An 18,991-nucleotide genomic window follows, 5' to 3' on the forward strand; every position below is an offset into this window, starting at 1 on the left:
AAACTTTGTTGGTGTACTTTTTCCATGCCATAATGTTCGATTTGAAGGGGCCAGTGGTAATCTCAAAATAGAGCATATACAAGATTGCCACACTGGGGTCAAAAGTGCTGCTCATCGACGTACCCATTTTCTTGAGGTACAAATGGTCCTTAAATTGAACACAATTCTAAGTTAGATCCATCAGTTCCCAACACATAATAATGTGTATTTGTGTAATTTCAGGGGCTTGTTCTTCCTGTAAAAGATTCCTAAGAAGTGTAAGTGCTTTTTATTGGGGTATGCACATATACAGTGTTCCACATATAAAGGCAGCACACTATTTATCTCTGGATTGAATGATAGATCTTGGAGCAGATTGAGTATTGCCTTAATTTCCTTCAAATATGACGGCATTTTCAACAAACTTAGAGAGTGGTTCCTAAAACAGATCCTATCCTTGACACTGTAGGTCTCCCTGGTGGAAGGACATTTATCTTGTTTTTTTGTGAATTGGATACAAATAGGGGGTCCAGGGATTTGCAACATGAAGGAACTCCTTTTCATGCTTAGCAATCTATCCTCATTCAGACACTTCATCTCCTATGTGTTTGATCCTTTGCTCTAACTTATTTTTTTTAATGGTAGGGAAAATGTGGTGTGTTTCAGTTATCTCAAGCACTCCTCCCTGTAATCTACTGTTCATGGCACTACAATAGCTCAACCCTAGTCTGCATGTTTAATGGTCAGATTGGGATCATTCCTAAATGCTGGACAATGTTCAGATCATCCTTAGATCGCTAAAAAAGGGGAGACTGTGCTTCTTTTATTGATTTGATCCTCCAAACCATTTATCATGGTTTGTTGAAAGCTATGTACTTCAAACAGTGTACTGTGTGGAGGAGGAATAAAGGGTGACTTATTCCTTAAGTCCGCATTATTGGTATTGCTGGTTTTGGGGTATTCCTCTCTTTGACGATTCCTTTCATGTTCTTAAATTGTTTTCTCTCTTCTCAAGCACTTAATTTGATCCCATGAATTTGACAATCAATTGTAATTCATCTTATTACATCTCCCTTTTCATTCTATTACTTTCTCTCTTCTTCAATGCATTTTTGTCCTCTTATCATTAGCCACCAACACTTTTTAGTTCACCTACTTCAGTGACCAATTTGGAAATGAAAAGTCTGCTTATTATGTCCTACTGATATGACTGGAGGCATAGCAGATAGTCATGTGAATATTAACACTGGGCGGTAAAATCTGTCCATTCGAGGAATTTGCGGAATTTTGGCAAATCCGCAGTCCGCGGAGAATGCGGAATTTCAGAATATTCCGCGATCGCCAGTGTAGCGGAATTTTTTCCTCGTTCGCGCTTTAAAAATGCGTTTTTGCGCCTGCGGTGGTGACTTACCAGGATCCCTGCGTTGCCGATGAGTTTTCCTCTCCGTTTGCGTGCGCCACGAGATTTTGGTTGCAGACCGCGCGATCCCATGAGAGTATGTGATCGCGAACACGTCATTCGGACGCGCCATCGGACACCGCGAGAGTGTGCGATTGCGACCCCGTCATTTGGACGCGCCATCGGACATCCGGCGGCACTGTGGTGAAGCTCACGAAGCCAAATACAGAATAATATCTCGATCAGTATAAAACCTTCTCGAAAATGATGTTTTGGATGAAAAAAACTTCTCAGATTGACATTTGGCTGTACTTTTTAGTGCAAGGAGTCCTTTTTTCAAACTTTTCTTTTGGGAGAGGAAAGTAGTGCCCCAGAGTCTCCAACTTCCTGTTCCTGTCCAGAAGGCTCCTCCCAGTGCTTTCTCCATGTCTTGTTCACTTTTCATTTGGATTTGGAGCTGGAATGATCACTCTTTGTGTCTGCCGCATTATATATCATTGGATTTGAGGACTTTTGGATTTGAGGACTTTGGTATTTGAGATTTTACAAGTGAGTTGGTGTTCCTTGTTTGATTGGGGCATTGCAGTTGCTGCAACTACAGAATTTCTGTACTGTTCATCATTTTTTAAACAATTTATTGTGGGTAGCCAGTAGGCCCAGAGCTAGGCATGGGTGCATGATGAAACAACTGTTCCTTTGGAGTGTGTTGAATTTATTTGAAACATTATTTAGGGCATGGATGGCATTAGATTTAATTGCAAAATGTGTGTTTTGGGGGGCATTTCACTTTTCTGGTGTGTGTTAAATAAATGCCTTTGTTGCGTGTGTGTGTGTGTGGTTTGTTTGTTGTATAACTTGCACACCTTCTTTAGCCCTGTGGATTTTCGTTTTTGCATTTTATTGCATTAAAAGCTGAGTTGTTTAGCATGCCTCCTTTGCCTGCCTATTATAGACCTGTTTCATTTCATTGTTTTCCAGGCCTCCTGCTTGTTGTGACTGTGAGTGTCCATGTGGCTGGTTGCCATTTCTGGAGGTAGTTACAAGTGTGCTGCTTTTGCCATATAGACCTGCATGTGTTTCCTTTGTTCCTTTTTGGCCTAGGTTTCTTGTTGTTGTGGGCGTGGCCATGTGGCTGGTGGCCATTTTGAAACAAGGCAGTGTGATTTTGCCATAGGCCTGCATTGTCTGTCTTCCCTTTAGTTTCATGTTGTTGTGGGCCTGGCCATGTGGCTGGTGGCCATTTTGAATCCAGGCAGTGTGCGTTTGCCATGGGCCTGCATTGTCTGTCTTCCCTTTCGTTTGTTGTTGTTGTGGGCCTGGCCATGTGGCTGGTAGCCATTTTGAAGCCAGGCATTGTGCTTTTGCCATAGGCCTGCAAACTTGTGGCCTAGCCTGCCAATAGGCCTTTCATCCAGTAGGCTCAGAGGTAGTCATGGGTGCATGAAACAACTGTTTCTGTGAGTTCTGTTGAATTCAAACATCATTTAGGGCATGAATGGCATTGGATTGAATTGCAAAATGTGTTTTTTGGGGGGCATTTCACTTTTTTGGTGTGTGTTAAATAAATGCCTTTGTTGTGTGTGTTTGTGTGTGTGTGTGTGTGTGTGTGGTGTGTGTTTGTTGTGTAACGTGCACACCTTGTTTAGCCCTGTGGATTTTCGTTTTTGCATTTTATGGCATTAAAAGCTGTGTTGTTTTTAGCATACCTCCTTTGCCTGGCTATTATAGGCCTGTTTCAGTTAATTGTTTTCCATGCCTCCTGCTTGTTGTGACTGTGAGTGTTCATGTGGCTGGTGGTAGTTATAAGTGTGCTGCTTTTGCCATATAGGCCTGCATGTGTTTCCTTTTTTCCTTTTTGGCCTAGGCTCCTTGTTGTTGTGGGCCTGGCCATGTGTGCTTTTGCCATAGACCTGCATTGTCTGTCTTCCCTTTGGTTTCTTGTTGTTGTGGGTCTGGCCATTTGGCTGGTAGCCATTTTGAATCCAGGCAGTGTGCTTTTGCAAAAGGCCTGCAAGCTTGTGGCCTAGCCTGCCAATAGGCTCAGAGGTAGTAATGGGTGCTTGAAACAACTGTTTCTGTGTGTTCTGTTGAATTTAAACATCATTTAGGGCATGGATGGCATTGGATTGCATTGCAAAATGTGTTTTTGGGGGGGCATTTCACGTTTTCGGTGTGTGTTAAATAAATGCCTTTGTTGTGTTTGTGTGTGTGTGGTGTGTTTGTTGTGTAACTTGCACACCTTGTTTAGCCCTGTGGATTTTCATTTTTGCATTTTATTGCATTAATAGCTGTGTTGTTTAGCATGCCTCCTTTGCCTGGATACTATAGGCCTGTTTCAGTTAATTGTTTTCTAGGCCTTCTGCTTGTTGCTTGTTGTGACTGTGAGTGTCAATGTGGCTGGTGGTGATTTCTGGTGGTAGTTTAGTAGTGTGTAGTGTGCTGCTTTTGCCATATATGCCTGCATGTCTTTCCTATGTTCCTCTTGGCTTACTTCTTCCATCCCCTTTGCCAGTTGTAGCTCCCTGAATGACGTGATGATCAAATTAATGCCAAACAGGTTCCGCCTCCATTACATTTGTATTTTTGTTTTTGTTCTTCTTCTTTCCTATCCTTCCTGAGTGTACCAGAAAGCCCTTGTTATCAAAGTCTCACAAATGGCTACACTGTTATGTTTTTTTTATCACTTAAACTGAGTTAATAAAATGTAATAATATAACACTAACAAGTGGGACCACCACACATTAAGTTATATATTATATTTGTTTGTTTGTACTAGTAGTAATTGAACCACAACAACAAATGCAACATTTCACTGATGCTCTTCTCCTGGCTTCTTTGTTATTAGGAGCACAAAAAGACAGAGGAGGAGGTGTCATCATCACCTGTTGTAGTGCCAGACGGAAGTCCTGCTGCGCACCACGTCACGTCCACGTGTGACCACAGACATCTCTGCAACTTGTGCACCTGCGTCCTGCTGACATCGGAAGGAAGAAGATGGCCCCAAAGAAAGGTTCCAGGTCCTCTAGTACCAAGAAAATTGCCAGTGAGAAGAAGGAACTGAAGAAGGAAGTGGCACTTACCAAGACTGGTGTGCCGGCCAAGACGTTTTTTGGGAAACAAAAATTTACGCCTGCATCAGCGGTATCCGGGGACCAAGCTGGGAGCAGTACCTCCGAATCAGCGGGCCCACCCCACCAACCTAGGCCCAAGCCCATGAGTGTCGCAGAGTTAGCCAGTCTACTAACGAGCAGTGATGTTGAAATGTTATTATCGCAAAGTAGTACCCAATCAACACAGGCGGAAACTCAGCAGATAAGTGGGCAACAACAGCCGCAACAACAGCCGCAACAACAGCTGCCACAACAGCCGCCACAACAGCTGCCACAACAGTCACCACAACAGCAGCAACAACAGCCGCAATAACACCCCACAATAGTAGTTGTTCCTCCTGAAGTAGGGGTGGTTCAGGAAATAGAGCTTCCTGTAGACGGAGAGGAGCAAGCCACTATTTCTGAAGATCCATTGTCTTCCAGATCCCCAGCAGGGAAAAGGAGGGTTAGTCCATCAACAACTTCTTCAAGCCCCGCTTCTGATGATATAGATGCCACTTGCAAGCCACCAGCTCAGTTTGAGAGTGATGCATGCCACAAGACAAGGCTAGTGAAAAGGAAGGTTCCAGAAAGCCTTAGAGTTATGGAGGTAGATGTAGAAGAGGGGGGTGATGATGACGAGCCAGTCATCATGAACAGCACTCCCGGCACAGAGGACATAATTACCGTATCCAAAATCGCTGCGAGGGATGTAGCACAGATACCACCAAGACAGGTAACACCCCCTCCAGCTTCCATATTTGCAGGGACTTACCTCCAGCTCAACCACCACCTCAGTAGGTAGTGGCACTGTAAGTGCACAGAGTCAAATTCAACGCCCACCCTTGAGTTAATTTGGCATTGAAAGTGGCAAGTCCAGCAGCGCAAGAAAGTTCACCTCCAGTGTGGGACTTCTTTTCGGTTAGCAGTAAGGAGGATAACATTACTATCTGCTCAATTTGTCAACACGCTGTTAGGCAGGGTAAGCTTGGTACAAACTATGGTACCGGAGGCCAAACAAGTAATCTCAAAAAACACCACATGAACCAGTGGGAGGCTCACCTACTTCACGTACAAGAAAAAAGTAAAACTGCCCATTGTTGTTGGTGGGGATGAAGAAGTAGAAGAAGATATGATCGCGGTGGAAGGTGAACAAGAGATGGGGGACAAGGGAGCCATTGTGCCCACCCATTATAGCCTGAACCAGGACAATCAAAGTCTTCTGATTGAAAAAAGCAGAACAGGTTGGAAAAAGCTCAAAGCTAGTACAGCAAATAAAAGGAACATGATTGGTCGTACGATCAACCGATTTCAATGATTTTCAAGAAGTTGGGCATTTGGAAACACTGATGGAAATTGAGGATGTCTTAGAAGTTCCATAAAATGTGTTCATTCTAGAAATAAGAAAGTAATTCATTACAACAATGAGCAAATGCTATGAGATGCTTCCTTCAGTTTGGATAAAGAAAACAATGCAATTTGCTTCTCCTAAATTTTTACACGAACATTCAATTGAAAATGATCATACATCAAAAGCGAATGTCTACTCTCTATTTAGCTTGGTATCTAACAAAATGGCATGCACACTGACGTGTTGTTGTAGGCAAATGCTAAATTTTGCCAAGTGGTTTACCATCTTATTTCTCTCTGATGGGGCATGGGAAAGCATTCCCTAAGTGTCTGCTGCAAGGGTTAGAAAGCTGAGCAGCCTTGAGGAGATTGATGCATTGAGAACAAACAGGCTTTAAGCATGGGTATTCTATGCTAGCCTTGGAACAGTGTATTGTGCTTCCACAACTGGCAAGGCACCCACGGTCACACTTGCAATCAGGTAGTGCCCGGCGTTCTGGTCTGACAGGTAAATGTGTGGTCTGATATTTTGACAGTTTGTGGGCCTGCTTTATGGGCTGCTGGCCTGGTTTTTGCTATTAACAAATACCCCAGGTATTAACAAATAACATTGGCTGCAACAAGCTCATATATATCATGGAGAGGTGTGGCTCACTGGTTAGATGCGGCAGACCCGTAAGCAGAGAATCGGCCAGGGACCAGGGTTCAATTCCTGACGCGGCAGGGTCGTGGACCAGGGTCAAAACGGACTTGATAATTCTCGCCTCGGTACCTACTCTAACCAGGAACACACTCGGCAACTCTGGGCATTAAGCTTGCCTCATCTCTACAACGGCCCCCCACAGACGCCGGGGATGCCTGGTTTCACCTTGGAGATACCCAGAAAGGGACCATCTCACAGGGATAGCCAGGACGGGTTCCCCAGCGGTCTACAGCGCCGGGACGCCCCGTTGCTGGGGCAGCTGTGCGCTTTACAAGTCTACAACATTTACATTTACATATTGATGCTGTTTCCACCCTTATGAAAAATAATTATGCAGTGAATCATTACAAGTTTACAACTGCTCAAATTTGCAAACAAGGGCCATGTTTTCAGCTTTCTAATTCACTGATGGGTGCCACTTTTATTTTAGCACCCAGGCCTATTTTCTGTTCCGGTCCTACCCTGCTGGAATCTACAAGGTGGAAGGGATGGCACTGGTTTGTGCTACTTTTTTGCAGTCTTAAGCTCTGCCTTTGATGTCTGAATAGTCTGCCTCTTGAAAAGAGCTGGGAATTTGAGGCATTAAATAAACTCTTAAACAGAGAGGTGTAACTATATAGGGTATTTATGAATAAGAGAGATGGTACAGTGGCCAACACTAAAAAGGCCATAAGCAAAGATGGAGGCTGATTTGTACTAGCATACTTCTAGTGTAACCTTAATTTGGTTTTGTTGGACTTGGCAGGGTCATCCCTAAACGTTTTGCCTTTCTCCTAGCCTTTTTTCTGACGTGGTGTTGGTGATTCTAGGACTCAGGGCACTTTAACACTGCAGTTGAGTGTAAAGTGCGTGTGCTCTCTGTGTTACATATGGTAAGATTGGTCTACACCTGTTTGGCCTATTTAATTTACCTGTCAGTCCCTTGTAAAGTGGTATCTCATAAACCCAGGGCTGGTAACTTAAATACTACTTGTGGGCTTGCAGCGCTGATTGCGCCACCCACCAAAGTAGCCTTTCATACCTATCTCAGGCCTCTGCCATTGCAGGGCCTGTGCGCGCAGTGTTATTGCCGCTGTGACGTGGCACCCAAAGTGTGTGCCATGTCTGTGACCCCCTTTTACTGCATGTCAGTCACCCCTAAGGTAGACCCTAGCTTGCCCTATGGGCAGGGTGCCTTGTAGGTAAAAGGTAGGACATGTACCTTAAGTGTGTGACATGTCCTGGTAGTGACAACCATTTTGGTTTCTCACTACCGTGAGGCTGCCCTCCCATAGGAATGCATTGGGGATTCCCTGATAAGTGTTTCAGTGGTAATTCCTGATATGAGAGGAGCAGCATGGTCAAGTTTAGCATATTTGGAATGGTGATAATAAATGCTACACAATGGTGTTCACAGATTTATTATAACTATTTTAGAAACGCCACTTTTAGAAGTTGGCTTTCTGTGTGCTATGTGTCTGCCTGCCTGATGTGAGTGTATGTCTGGCTTTTGAGTGACAGGGGCTGGTGAGGTGTGTGTGGCTCTAGGAGGGGCAGGGTGAGTCAGCAGTAGGCTGAATGGGACATCTGCATTTGGAGTAGTGGGATAAGTCTCTGGTCCCAGAATAGGTCTGTGCCTAGCCTGTACAATGCTGGCTCCACCCCCCTGTGGTGTGTCTGATGACAAACCCCCACCTGACAAAGAGGAAGATGAGCCTGGTAAACAAAGTGATCCAATTCCCCCCAGAACCAGTTTTTACTGGTTTCCCCAAGCCCTGTGCCAGGGCAGAAAAAGCAAAGATGGAATATAAATATAGGGGCTGTGACCCCTTGAATGTGGTGCTTTTGGGTGCTGATCTTGTACTTGCTGGGGCTTGCTGCTGCTGGGGGCCAAGGAGGAACCACCACAAGGGCTTGCCACAATGCTGGAGGGTCCTGTGTGCTGGCCTCCCTGGGCCCAGCTGAGCCCCTTGGACCTCTTTCATGGAATCCAGTGTCTCGTGGGCGCTCTTACTTCGATACCCCCAGAGAATAGCATGGGCTTCACAGCACAGAGCTGCAGCTCATTTAGAGGGAATCCGGACGTGGGGATTCCCCCGCATTCTTGCCAAGCAGAGCCCACCCTGCTTTACGCCTATTTTTGACAGCAGGTACCCACCCCACATTTGGTGTTTGCTGGCGGGTGCCCACCCCACTTATGTGGTTGTTAGGGAAGACGGGTGCCCACCCCGCACTGGAACTTTACTGTAAAGCCGGTGCCAACCCTGCATTGCACCACCGTGTTGAGGTGCCGCTGGGCCGCTGCCAGCATGGCCTGGAAGCCAGGCGGCTTTGCCTGCTTGTGGGCGGGGCCAGAGTCAGGAAGTTGCCGCCGGCCCGAGCGGGGCTCCCGTGAGCGGTGGGTGCCCCACATATGCCAGAAGCGGTACCAGAGGAGAGCGTAAGTGTCCACCAGAGAGCCCGGTGAGTGGGGGGCCACAGGAGAAGCCAAGAGGAAGGCCCCTGTTGTATATCTTGTTGACTTCGAGCTCACTCCGCTCGAGGCAGAGACTCACTGTGCTCTCATTGGTTGTGTTTCACTATGTCACTTAGAATGCTCAATGTCTATTTAGGTAACGTCATTGAGGGCGTACTGGTTTTTCCCCTGCTGGCTTTTCCTCTTAGCCACTCCTCCCTTCAGCTGCCTGCGGGCCTTTGTAATTGAATAAATATTTAATGTGCACATTCCTGCGTAGTCAAGTTACTATTTAAGAAGATCCCTTCAGCCCCCTTTCGAGGCACATTGCCGGTGCCTGTTCGTCTGAGCGGACCTCCAGGAGAGCGGGTCGCTCCAACATTGGGGACAGTTTTGCTGGGGCTCCAGAGTGCCGTAGTTGTCTTCACAGATGCACCACCGTAGCGGGCACCTGCACCAAGGGGACACTTTTTATTCTAAGAGTCCCAGAGTGGAGCTTAGGTGGCACAGTGGTGCCAGTGCTGTTTTGTTCCTCAGTTGCACCGCCGTAGCGGGCAACTGCAACGTTGGGCACAATTGTTTTGCAAAGTCCCAGTGGGGACCCAGGAGGCACAGTAGTGCCAGCGCCATTATTTCTTTGGGGGCATTTTGATGAAAGGCGTGAGATACACTCCTGCCCTGCCCCAGCGCAGTGCGCGCCCTGTGATGTTGCTGCATTGGCAGCCCAGCCCTGACATTTTGGACATAGGGCATTTGTGCCCCAGAGAGAAGGCCAGTTGGCCAGGGGGTCAGTGTTAGGTTGGTAGGGCGCCAGGCCCTAATGTGATTTGTGTGGTGCCTATGATAAATGTGATTCATGCACCATGATTTTTGCCTCTAATGTGATTTTTGCTTATGAGGTTACTGCATACTGTGTTTATGCTGGTGATGCTTATTGCCTAATGTGGTTTATACTTATGAGGTTGGCCTATAATGTGTTTTACATTGATTGCATAATATGATTTATGTTGCAGGATATAATGCAGTGTACAGTATTTTGCCAGTAATTACTGATTGTGTTCTACATTTACTATTTGTGCTTTGTGATGGTTCTGACAGTGGCCCAATTGGCCCTGTCATGTGTATATAATCCCCTGTAAATATTGCCTAGTGCCATTTGGCACAGTGTATATTGTGTGATTACTATTCTAATGTGTTTTGGATAATACAAAGGCTATTTTTTATATATAACCTTGTGTGTAGTTTCTTTTGTGGTGTGCCTAGTGTGTTGCTGCTGTGTGATTGTTGTGCAAATGCTTTAAACATTGCCTCTGGGATAAGCCTGACTGCTCGTGCCAAGCTACCAAGGGGGTGAGCAGGGGTTATCTTCAGCGTGTAACTCCCTTGCCCTGACTAGAGTGGTGGTTTCCACCTGGCTTTGGCGCAAGCCTTAGCCAACCAGAAATCCCATTTCTAACAGGTTCATTGTCCAGAATATTTCTTTAGTAGGGCAACACTCCAAGCGAAAGTAGCTGGATGGCTGCTTGCTGTTTTCTATATGTGAATAAGACAGCACTATGAAATCTCCAGTTTATCAGTATCAGTATCTCCTTAAAAGAGTTATCAACTAACACAACAGTAATTGCTCACCAAGAATACTCTTAGCAAATATTGAACTTTTAATTTGGTTATTAAAAATGTTTATGTTTAATGGCAAAAATATGTTATTAAGATAATAAAGGTAGTTGCAAATTAATGCCCATGACTAAACTCTTTTGCAGATCAGTAATTGGACGTTTTGCTAAAAACACAAGATGAAAAAGCAAAAATTAATGTAAATGGACTAATACATATGAAGGCTTATTTCTGATAGCATTTAGCAAGACTACAAACATTAGTTGTTATTGCATTACTATTAGGAATGTGAGAATATAAAAAATATAATATAAATAACCTCTACCACTTTCAGCATTACAACCCACAGTTGGGGCAAAATCACATAAGCAGACTGGCTCAGCACCCTCATCAAGGATTAACCTAGTCCCACAGGTAACCTCGGCCAGGACATCAACAACTTCTACAATGCGGACTCCCTCACACCCATCAAATCCAACAAGCAGAGTAGATCAAACAAGCCGGCCAGCTGGTACACAGAAGACCTCAGAGACACCAAACAACACTGTAAACAGCTAAAGAGAAATTTGAGAGTCAGCTACGGCACCAATGACAGAACTACCTATAGGGCTGCACTCAGATGCTATCACCAGAAAATATGAGACACAAACAAAAAAGTACTAGTAGACCACCTTGAAAGAAGTTCCAACAGCTGCAAGATCTTCTCGATCATCAAGGATTCATATCAGCCACTGTCAACATCACTGTCTCCCAACAACTTTGCAACAACATATCCAACTTCTTCCATATCAAAATCGCAAACATTTACAGCAACTTTGCGCACCAACCCAAACCCAGAGAATTCACTGTTAACCTGCCCACCACCAAAGAAGACCGCCACCTGACCAAATGGACAACCCTCACCAGAAATGACACAGTGACAATCATACAGACTGTTTATTCAGGGGTCCCAATGGACCCATGCCCCCACCACATCTACAGTCTGGGAACATCACCGATAAGCACCACTCCGACCACATCACCTCCATCCTTTCTACCCCTGCCCTGGATAAATGAAAACTTGCAGAAATCAACACCCACCTTAAAAGGCCCATAGCCAAACTGAATCAAGTGAGCAACTTCCATCCCATTTCTCTGCTACCTATCTTGCCAAAGTGATTGAGAAGGCCATCAACAAGCAACTCACAACCCACCTCAAACGTACCCGTCTTCTAGCCAACACTCAATCAGGATTCTGAAAGAACCACAGCACCGAAACAACACTCATTGTGACCACCGACGACATTCAAATCATTCTGGACCAAGAAGAAACAGTGCCCCTCATCCTGCTCTACCTCTTCGTGGCCTTCCACACTGTCTCTCACAACACCCTCATCAGAAAACTCCACAAGATTGGCATACAAGTATTCGCTTTGAAATGGATCTATTCCTTATACACGTGAAGAACAAAAATGGTCAGACTGCCATCATTCTCATTAGAGACCAAGAAACTGTAATGCGGAGTCCCACAGGGATCGTCCCACAGCTCCACCCTTTCAAAATAAACATGACACTACTCATCAACATCACCTGATCAAGCCAAGACATCTGTCATTTCCTATGCCAAAGAAACCCAACTCATCCTTTCCCTGATGGACAAGACAACCACCAGCAGAACCAAATTCAACTACTGCATGACCATGTTAGCAGACTGAATGCAAACAAACTGCCTGGAGATAAACTCTGACAAAAAAGAAAGTACTGACCTTCAGCAACAAGGGCCTCCACCTGGTGTTTGTCGAAGCAAAGACCAACACCCACACTCACAGACCCACCAAGAAATCTGGCAATCATTCTAGATGGCAACCTCAACATGACATCTCAAGTCAATGCAGTGTGTACCTCTTGCTTCCACATCTTATGCATGCTGCTAAGGATCTTCAAATGTTTGCCTCAGAACACTAGGCTGACCAGCACTCATCACCTGCAGACTCAACTATGGAAACATTCTTTACCCTGGAATCTCCAAACAGCTCCTAATCAGGTGCAAGACGATCCAGAACATCAGACTCATACTCGACCTCCAATGCAGCACCTCATCACACTCACCTCAGGAAGTTTCACTGGCTCCCCATTCACAAGTGGAGTCAATTCAAACTTCTGACGCACACATACGAAGTCCTATTCAACACAGGACCAGAATACCTGAACAGCTCATAGACTTTTCACCAACCCACCAGACTCCTATGCTCTGTCTTCCTCTCTCTTGCACACACTTTCTGCAACTGCAAAAATAAAACTGGAGGTCACTCATTCTCCTACATTGCACACAAAACATGAAATGCCCCCTCAACACATCAGAGCCTTCTCCTCACTTTTTGAGTTCCACAAGAAACTGGAGGCCAGTGAAATTGCTCTCGCACCCTCACAGCTCCACCATCAAGTAAGGCCTGCCCCTGCACTCTCGAGTGTTGGTTCGAGGCCCTCCTCCACCTACAGGTTTCCCTGCGCCTCATACCTGGTGGTCCATTGGACCTCTGTCTCCTTTCTCTTGCTCCGCTTTCACTGGTTTTTCGCTAGTTTTTTCTCTACCCTCCTCTTTCACCCTTCTGCACTTTTCTGCATTTCTGCTGTTTTCTGTCTCCTTCCTCTCACTCCGCTTTCACTCGTTTTTCACTTGTTTTTCCTGTACCCTCATCTTTCACCCTTCTGCACTTTTCTGCATTTCTGCTGTTTTCTGCTGTTTTTCTGCGTGTCTCTTCTGCTTGATTTTCCCTTTTTTCCCTTTTCCTTTTTCTTCCCTTTCCTGCCCGCTTTACCCGCCGCTGCTGCCCCCGTGGCCCCTCCCCCCAGCATGACCAGTGCGACCAATCCAGCTCTTCTCCCCGCTCCCGACTCCCAGCTGTCCAGCCCTCCCCGACCCCTACTTAATGGCGGCCGTGCGCAGTGGGCGAGCCGAAGGAACGCCAAAGGCAAGCCCGTCTGCTCCGTCTGTGCCCGTCCGCGACCAGCGCCAGGAACCCTGGACCTCCACCCCGCCAACGCTATGACCCAGCAGCACTCCATGAACTCAACCCAGGCCACAACAAAAACTGCAAGGTAGCTTCGCTGGCCGACACCCATGGACCCTTCAGCTGTCACCGCTGCCACCAAACCTACAGCACCGCCAGGATCACGGACCCAGCACAACCCAACCGCAGGAACACACCCGAACCGAAGACCCTGCAATACATCCTCCTCAACGTCCGAACACGCCACTGAAATCTAGGACGTCTACAACAGCACCACTCCGGACGTAGCGTTCTTCACTGAAACTTGGACCAACCCACCTTGGGACCGGACATCGCCATCGCCATTCCCCAAGGGTACATGATCTCCAGGAAGGTCCACCACACCTACCCAGGAGGAGGAATCACCATCGTCCACAAATCAACCCTCTGCCTGAGCACACTCCCCGACAAGCCCACAGACATGATGGAACACCTACACTTCAAGATACAGACAAACCCTACAACCACCCTCCGAGGGAACCTCAACTACCGAGCCCCTGTACCCCGCGGACCGTTCGCCAACTCCATCACAGACATAATCTCCCCGCATGCCATCGCTTCCACCAACTACACCCTGCTTGGAGATCTCAACTTCCACCTTGACAACCAACTGGACCCCAACTGGACCCCAACACAGATGTATCTCTGACAGCGCCAAGAAAAACAACAACACCCACGCCAAAAAAGCAAGATGGTTCATCACTGAACTTCGAGAGTTAAGATGCACCTGCCGCCGCCTAAAAAATACCTCGAGGAACACCAAATCCCCAGAATCTCACAACAACTTCAAAGCCGCTACCAACGCCCACCACCAACTCATAAGAAAAACGAGAAAACAAGCAATCGAAGACAGAATCTCCGCACACGCACACCCCCTACAGGCTCCAGCTCATCCACGGCTAAACCCATCCGCTACACTCGCAATGATTTACTAGCTCTTAACAAAACCACCACGGTTGCTGGATCGCCTCCATGCATCCAAACTGACCCTGGCCTATCTTATGGATCTATCTCCTGTCGCTCATGTCGATGGTCGAGCCCGGGTCTACACCCAACTGATCATCACACACTCCCCACCAGCAACCAGCTGGAATTGAAATGTCTATATTTTAATGCCAGATCTCTTCCCAAACATGCTTTAGATATCTGGGACATACTAACATTTAGGACCCCTGATCTGGTCTTTATTACAGAAACATGGCTATCTGATGCCAGTGCACCAGACCTGGCTAACGCCCTTCCCCCTGAATACAAAATAATCACACACAATAGACAAAGCCAAAAAAAAGGAGGTGGAGTTGCTGTGATTTTCAGAGACCACCTAACATGTCTCACGGAAACAACATCTGTCTACCCTGAACATGAGATTCTTCCATTTAAAATCCTCGTGGAGAACCTCATCATACTAGCCGGTGCAGTTGTCTATAATCCGCCAGGACAACAAACCAGCATAGGCACTAAACTATTGAATCAATTGCTTCCATCCTGCCTGAAACATAAAAATTACATGGTCATTGGTGACTTCAATGTCCATTATGAAAATACTAATGCACCCGGATCGTCACAGTTGAAGTACGACATGGAAATACTGCAACTTAAGCAGCTGGTTGAGGGCTCTACACATTCAGCAGGACACACCCTGGATCTCCTTTTTACCAACATTGAGTCGACTACCATGAAGGAAATCCTTCCCTTGTCCTGGTCTGATCATTCCATGCTATCCTTCTCCTTTAAACTCCCCGGTAAATTCGCGAAGTCTAGATCCACCCCCCTCACCACCAACAGAGCTTGGAGACTAATCAATGACTCCAACTTTCAAAATCACTTTTTTGAGATAGATGTCATATTGCAGGATGACTCCTCCGTCTGTAATAACCTCACTTCGCTAGAAACCAGAATTCGCCAAACTTTAGATAAACTAGCACCCATGCGGGAACTAAGGAAAAAAACAACTACCAGGGAAAAATGGTATACCCCTCTCCTTAAAAGCCTCAAAAAGGAATGCCAGAAAACTGAACATCGATGGAGGCAAACCAAAGATTCAGAAACAAGAGCAGACTATGTCACTAAGCGGAAACAATATATTCTTGCCATTCGAGATGCGAAAAAAGCATTCCTCACGCTACGAATCCATGAAAACCATAACTCCGCAAAAGAACTGTTCAAAATTGTAAAGGAGCTTAGTAATCCATCCAGCACCTCACAAACCCTCACCCCCTCAACTGAGGCCTGCGAACGTATCAGCACCTTCTTTGTCGAGAAGATTAATAAAATTTATTCCACTTTCACCCCTTCACATTCCTCTTCCCTGCCCGATAACCCCGATGAAAATTCGTCAATATCAGACAAGGATAATGTCCATCCGGACGCAGGCAATCTCCCACGTCTAACCAATTTTCAACCACTTTCTGAAAACGAGGTACTATCGGTTCTAAAGACAATTAGATCAGGCTCTCCTGCAGACCCATGTCCTTATTTTGTGTTCTCTGAAATTGCACCGACACTTTGCCCTTTCGTCACCAAACTTTTTAACCAGTCCCTCACCACCGCATCTTTTCCAGAAACCTGGAAGCACGCATCTGTAATTCCCCTCCTGAAGAAAGCCGGATCCGATATCCTCAACCCGGAGAATTACAGGCCAATTTCCCAGCTCCCTTACCTCTCCAAGGCTTTGGAAAAAATGGTTAATATACAACTGTCCAAATACCTGGAAGACAATTCACTTCTGGACCCCTCCCAGACCGGCTTTAGAGCCAATAACAGCACCGAGGCAACGTTGCTGGCAGTGTCGGACAGTGTCAGATGCATCACAGACCAAGGGGGATCTGTGGCCCTGATACTGCTAGACCTGTCAGCGGCGTTTGACACGGTATCACACGACTGCCTAATAAACATCCTCCTGAGCAAAGGAGTGCAATCCACAGCGTTAAGATGGATTAAATCATTCCTTAGCAATCGCACCCAAGCTGTGCGCATGGGCCAATTTTACTCTAAACCCTGTCCCATCGGCTGTGGGGTCCCACAAGGGGCCTCACTAAGCCCCACTCTCTTTAATGTCTACGTCTCATCTCTGGCTGACATTGGAAGAAGGTGGGGCATCGGCATATGTTCCTATGCCGATGACACTCAGCTGATGGTGACAATGGAAGGGTCGGAAACAACTAAGAAAAAACTACACAGCTGTCTCTCTGAAATGGCAGAATGGATGCGCAACCACTGCCTAAAATTAAATGCCGGAAAATCGGAGATACTACTGTTTGGAGGAGCCAAACTCTCATGGAACGACACGTGGTGGCCCCCGTCTCTGGGATCAGCCCCCGTCCCGAAACAGTATGCCAGAAATCTTGGTATCATGATGGACGACGCCCTGTCCATGAAAGATCACATCCGCATACTCTGGGGCAAAGGTTTTGCAATTCTCAAACTCTTGGCAAAAATTTTCTCCTGGATACCTTTGGACTGTCGACGCACAATCACCCAGGCCCTCCTGGTTAGCCGCCTGGATTACGGCAATGCCCTGTTCGACGGGATGAACGAACAACTGTTCTCCCGCCTACAGGTCTTGCAGAACCAGGCAGCTAAACTGGTCTGTAACAAAGGCAAGCGAGATTCGGCCTCTGCATGCCTAAAAAAACTTCACTGGCTACCAATGCGTCAGAGGGCAACCTTCAAATTACTCTGCCTTGCACACAGAGCCCTTCATAAAACAGGCCCCATCATCCTTCAAGAGAAACTTGAATTCTATATCCCCAATAGGAATCTAAGATCCAACAACTCAGCTCTGGCAAAACCCAAGCGTATTTACAAAGTAAGGACTGGTGGACGCGCCTTCTCATACTTGGCGGCTAAAAGATGGAATGAGCTACCTGTGGACCTTAGACACATCACTAACTACCTCCAATTCCGCCAAAAACTAAAAACTCATCTCTTTCCCAAAAACTAACCCCCCACCACAGTTTCAGTAGTCTTCTTTTCCTACAGCGCCGTGATATCCTATGGGATGAGTGTTGCGCTTTATAAATACCAAAAATAAATAAAAAATAAATAAACAGCAAAGAACACTTCAACATCATCAAGGGGTTCGCACAACCCACCAGTGAGTTGACTGACATCCCTCCTTCACAAGACCTCTGCTACAAACTCAGCACGTTCTTACACCACAAAATCAAGAACATCTATGACAACCAATATAGACAACCTACACACGGAACCCCCACCAACCACCCCCGACACCCTGAAGCCAACGGTTGAGAGATGGACAGCCCTCACCACCGAAGACACACTGAAGATGATTAAGTCAATCCACGCCGGGTCATCTTCAACAGAGCCGCCAACACCATTGCACCCATGCTCCGCCACACCATCAACTGCTCCCTGGCGACTGCCTCATTTCCCTACTACTGGAAACACGCCGAGGTCAACCCCCTCCTGAAGAAATCCTCGTTGGACCCCACCGACCTCAAAAACTACAGACCCATCTCCCTGTTCCCGTTCCCTGTGAAAGTCATCAGGAAATCCATCAACTCGCCACATTCATCGAAGAGCACAACATCCTCGACTCCTCCCAATCCGGCTTCAGGAAAAACCACAGTACGGAAACCGCCCTCCTCGCTGCAACAGACGACATCCGCACCCTACTGGACAAAGGAGAAACAGCAGCCCTAATCCTCCTCGACCTCTCAGCGGCATTTGACACAGTCTCCCACTGCAGACTTCACGACACAGGGATCCAGGACAAGGCCCTCAACTGGATCAGCTCCTTCCTCTCCATCAGAACACAGCGGGTCAGACTCCCCCCTTTCCTCTCGGACCCTACACCAACCACCTGCGGAGTCCCTCAGGGGTCCTCCCTCAGCCCATCACTCTTTAACGTCTACATGGCTCCACTTGCCCCCATCGTCAGAACCTACGGACTTATCTTCTCCCTATCCAACGGACCCAACACCGCCAGACAAAACTTTCGAGAAGGTGTGGAAGCCGTCGCCAAATGGATGAAAAACAGCTGCCTACCACTAAACACCAACAAGACGGAGGTACTCATCATGGGCCCAAACCCTGATGCCTGGAACGACACCTGGTGGACCCCCACCCTCGGAAACCTGCCCACCCCCACGGACCACGCACGCAACCTGGGAATCATCCTGGACTCCGAACTCAAAGTGGACCGCCAGATCTACTCCGCCTCCTACGTAAGACCTTCAAATGGATCCTCCTTGAACACAGAAAGACCGTCACTCACACCTTGGACCACTGCAAGACTCGACTACGGCAATGCACTCTACGCCGGAATAAACAAAAACCTCACCCGCAAGCTACATAACATCCAGAACGCCGCCACAAGACTGGTATTCAGCCTGCCAAAACACTGCCACATCTCCCATCACCTGCGCACAC

General features: G+C 46.8%; 1 protein-coding gene across 1 annotated transcript in view; it reads left to right on the forward strand.

Moving 5' to 3' along the window:
* Nucleotides 1-18,991, forward strand: part of LOC146868055 (uncharacterized) — a 99,744-nt gene that overhangs the window by 77,775 nt on the left and 2,978 nt on the right. Inside the window, exon 3 of the mRNA XM_085624065.1 lies at nt 15,450-16,016. Within this exon, the coding sequence (XP_085480191.1) occupies nt 15,450-16,016 (567 nt within the window). The remainder of the gene's footprint in view (nt 1-15,449; nt 16,017-18,991) is intronic.

This window comes from Triturus cristatus, chromosome 1_2 (genome assembly GCF_964204655.1).
Source record: "Triturus cristatus chromosome 1_2, aTriCri1.1, whole genome shotgun sequence".
Taxonomy (NCBI): Eukaryota; Metazoa; Chordata; class Amphibia; order Caudata; family Salamandridae; genus Triturus; species Triturus cristatus.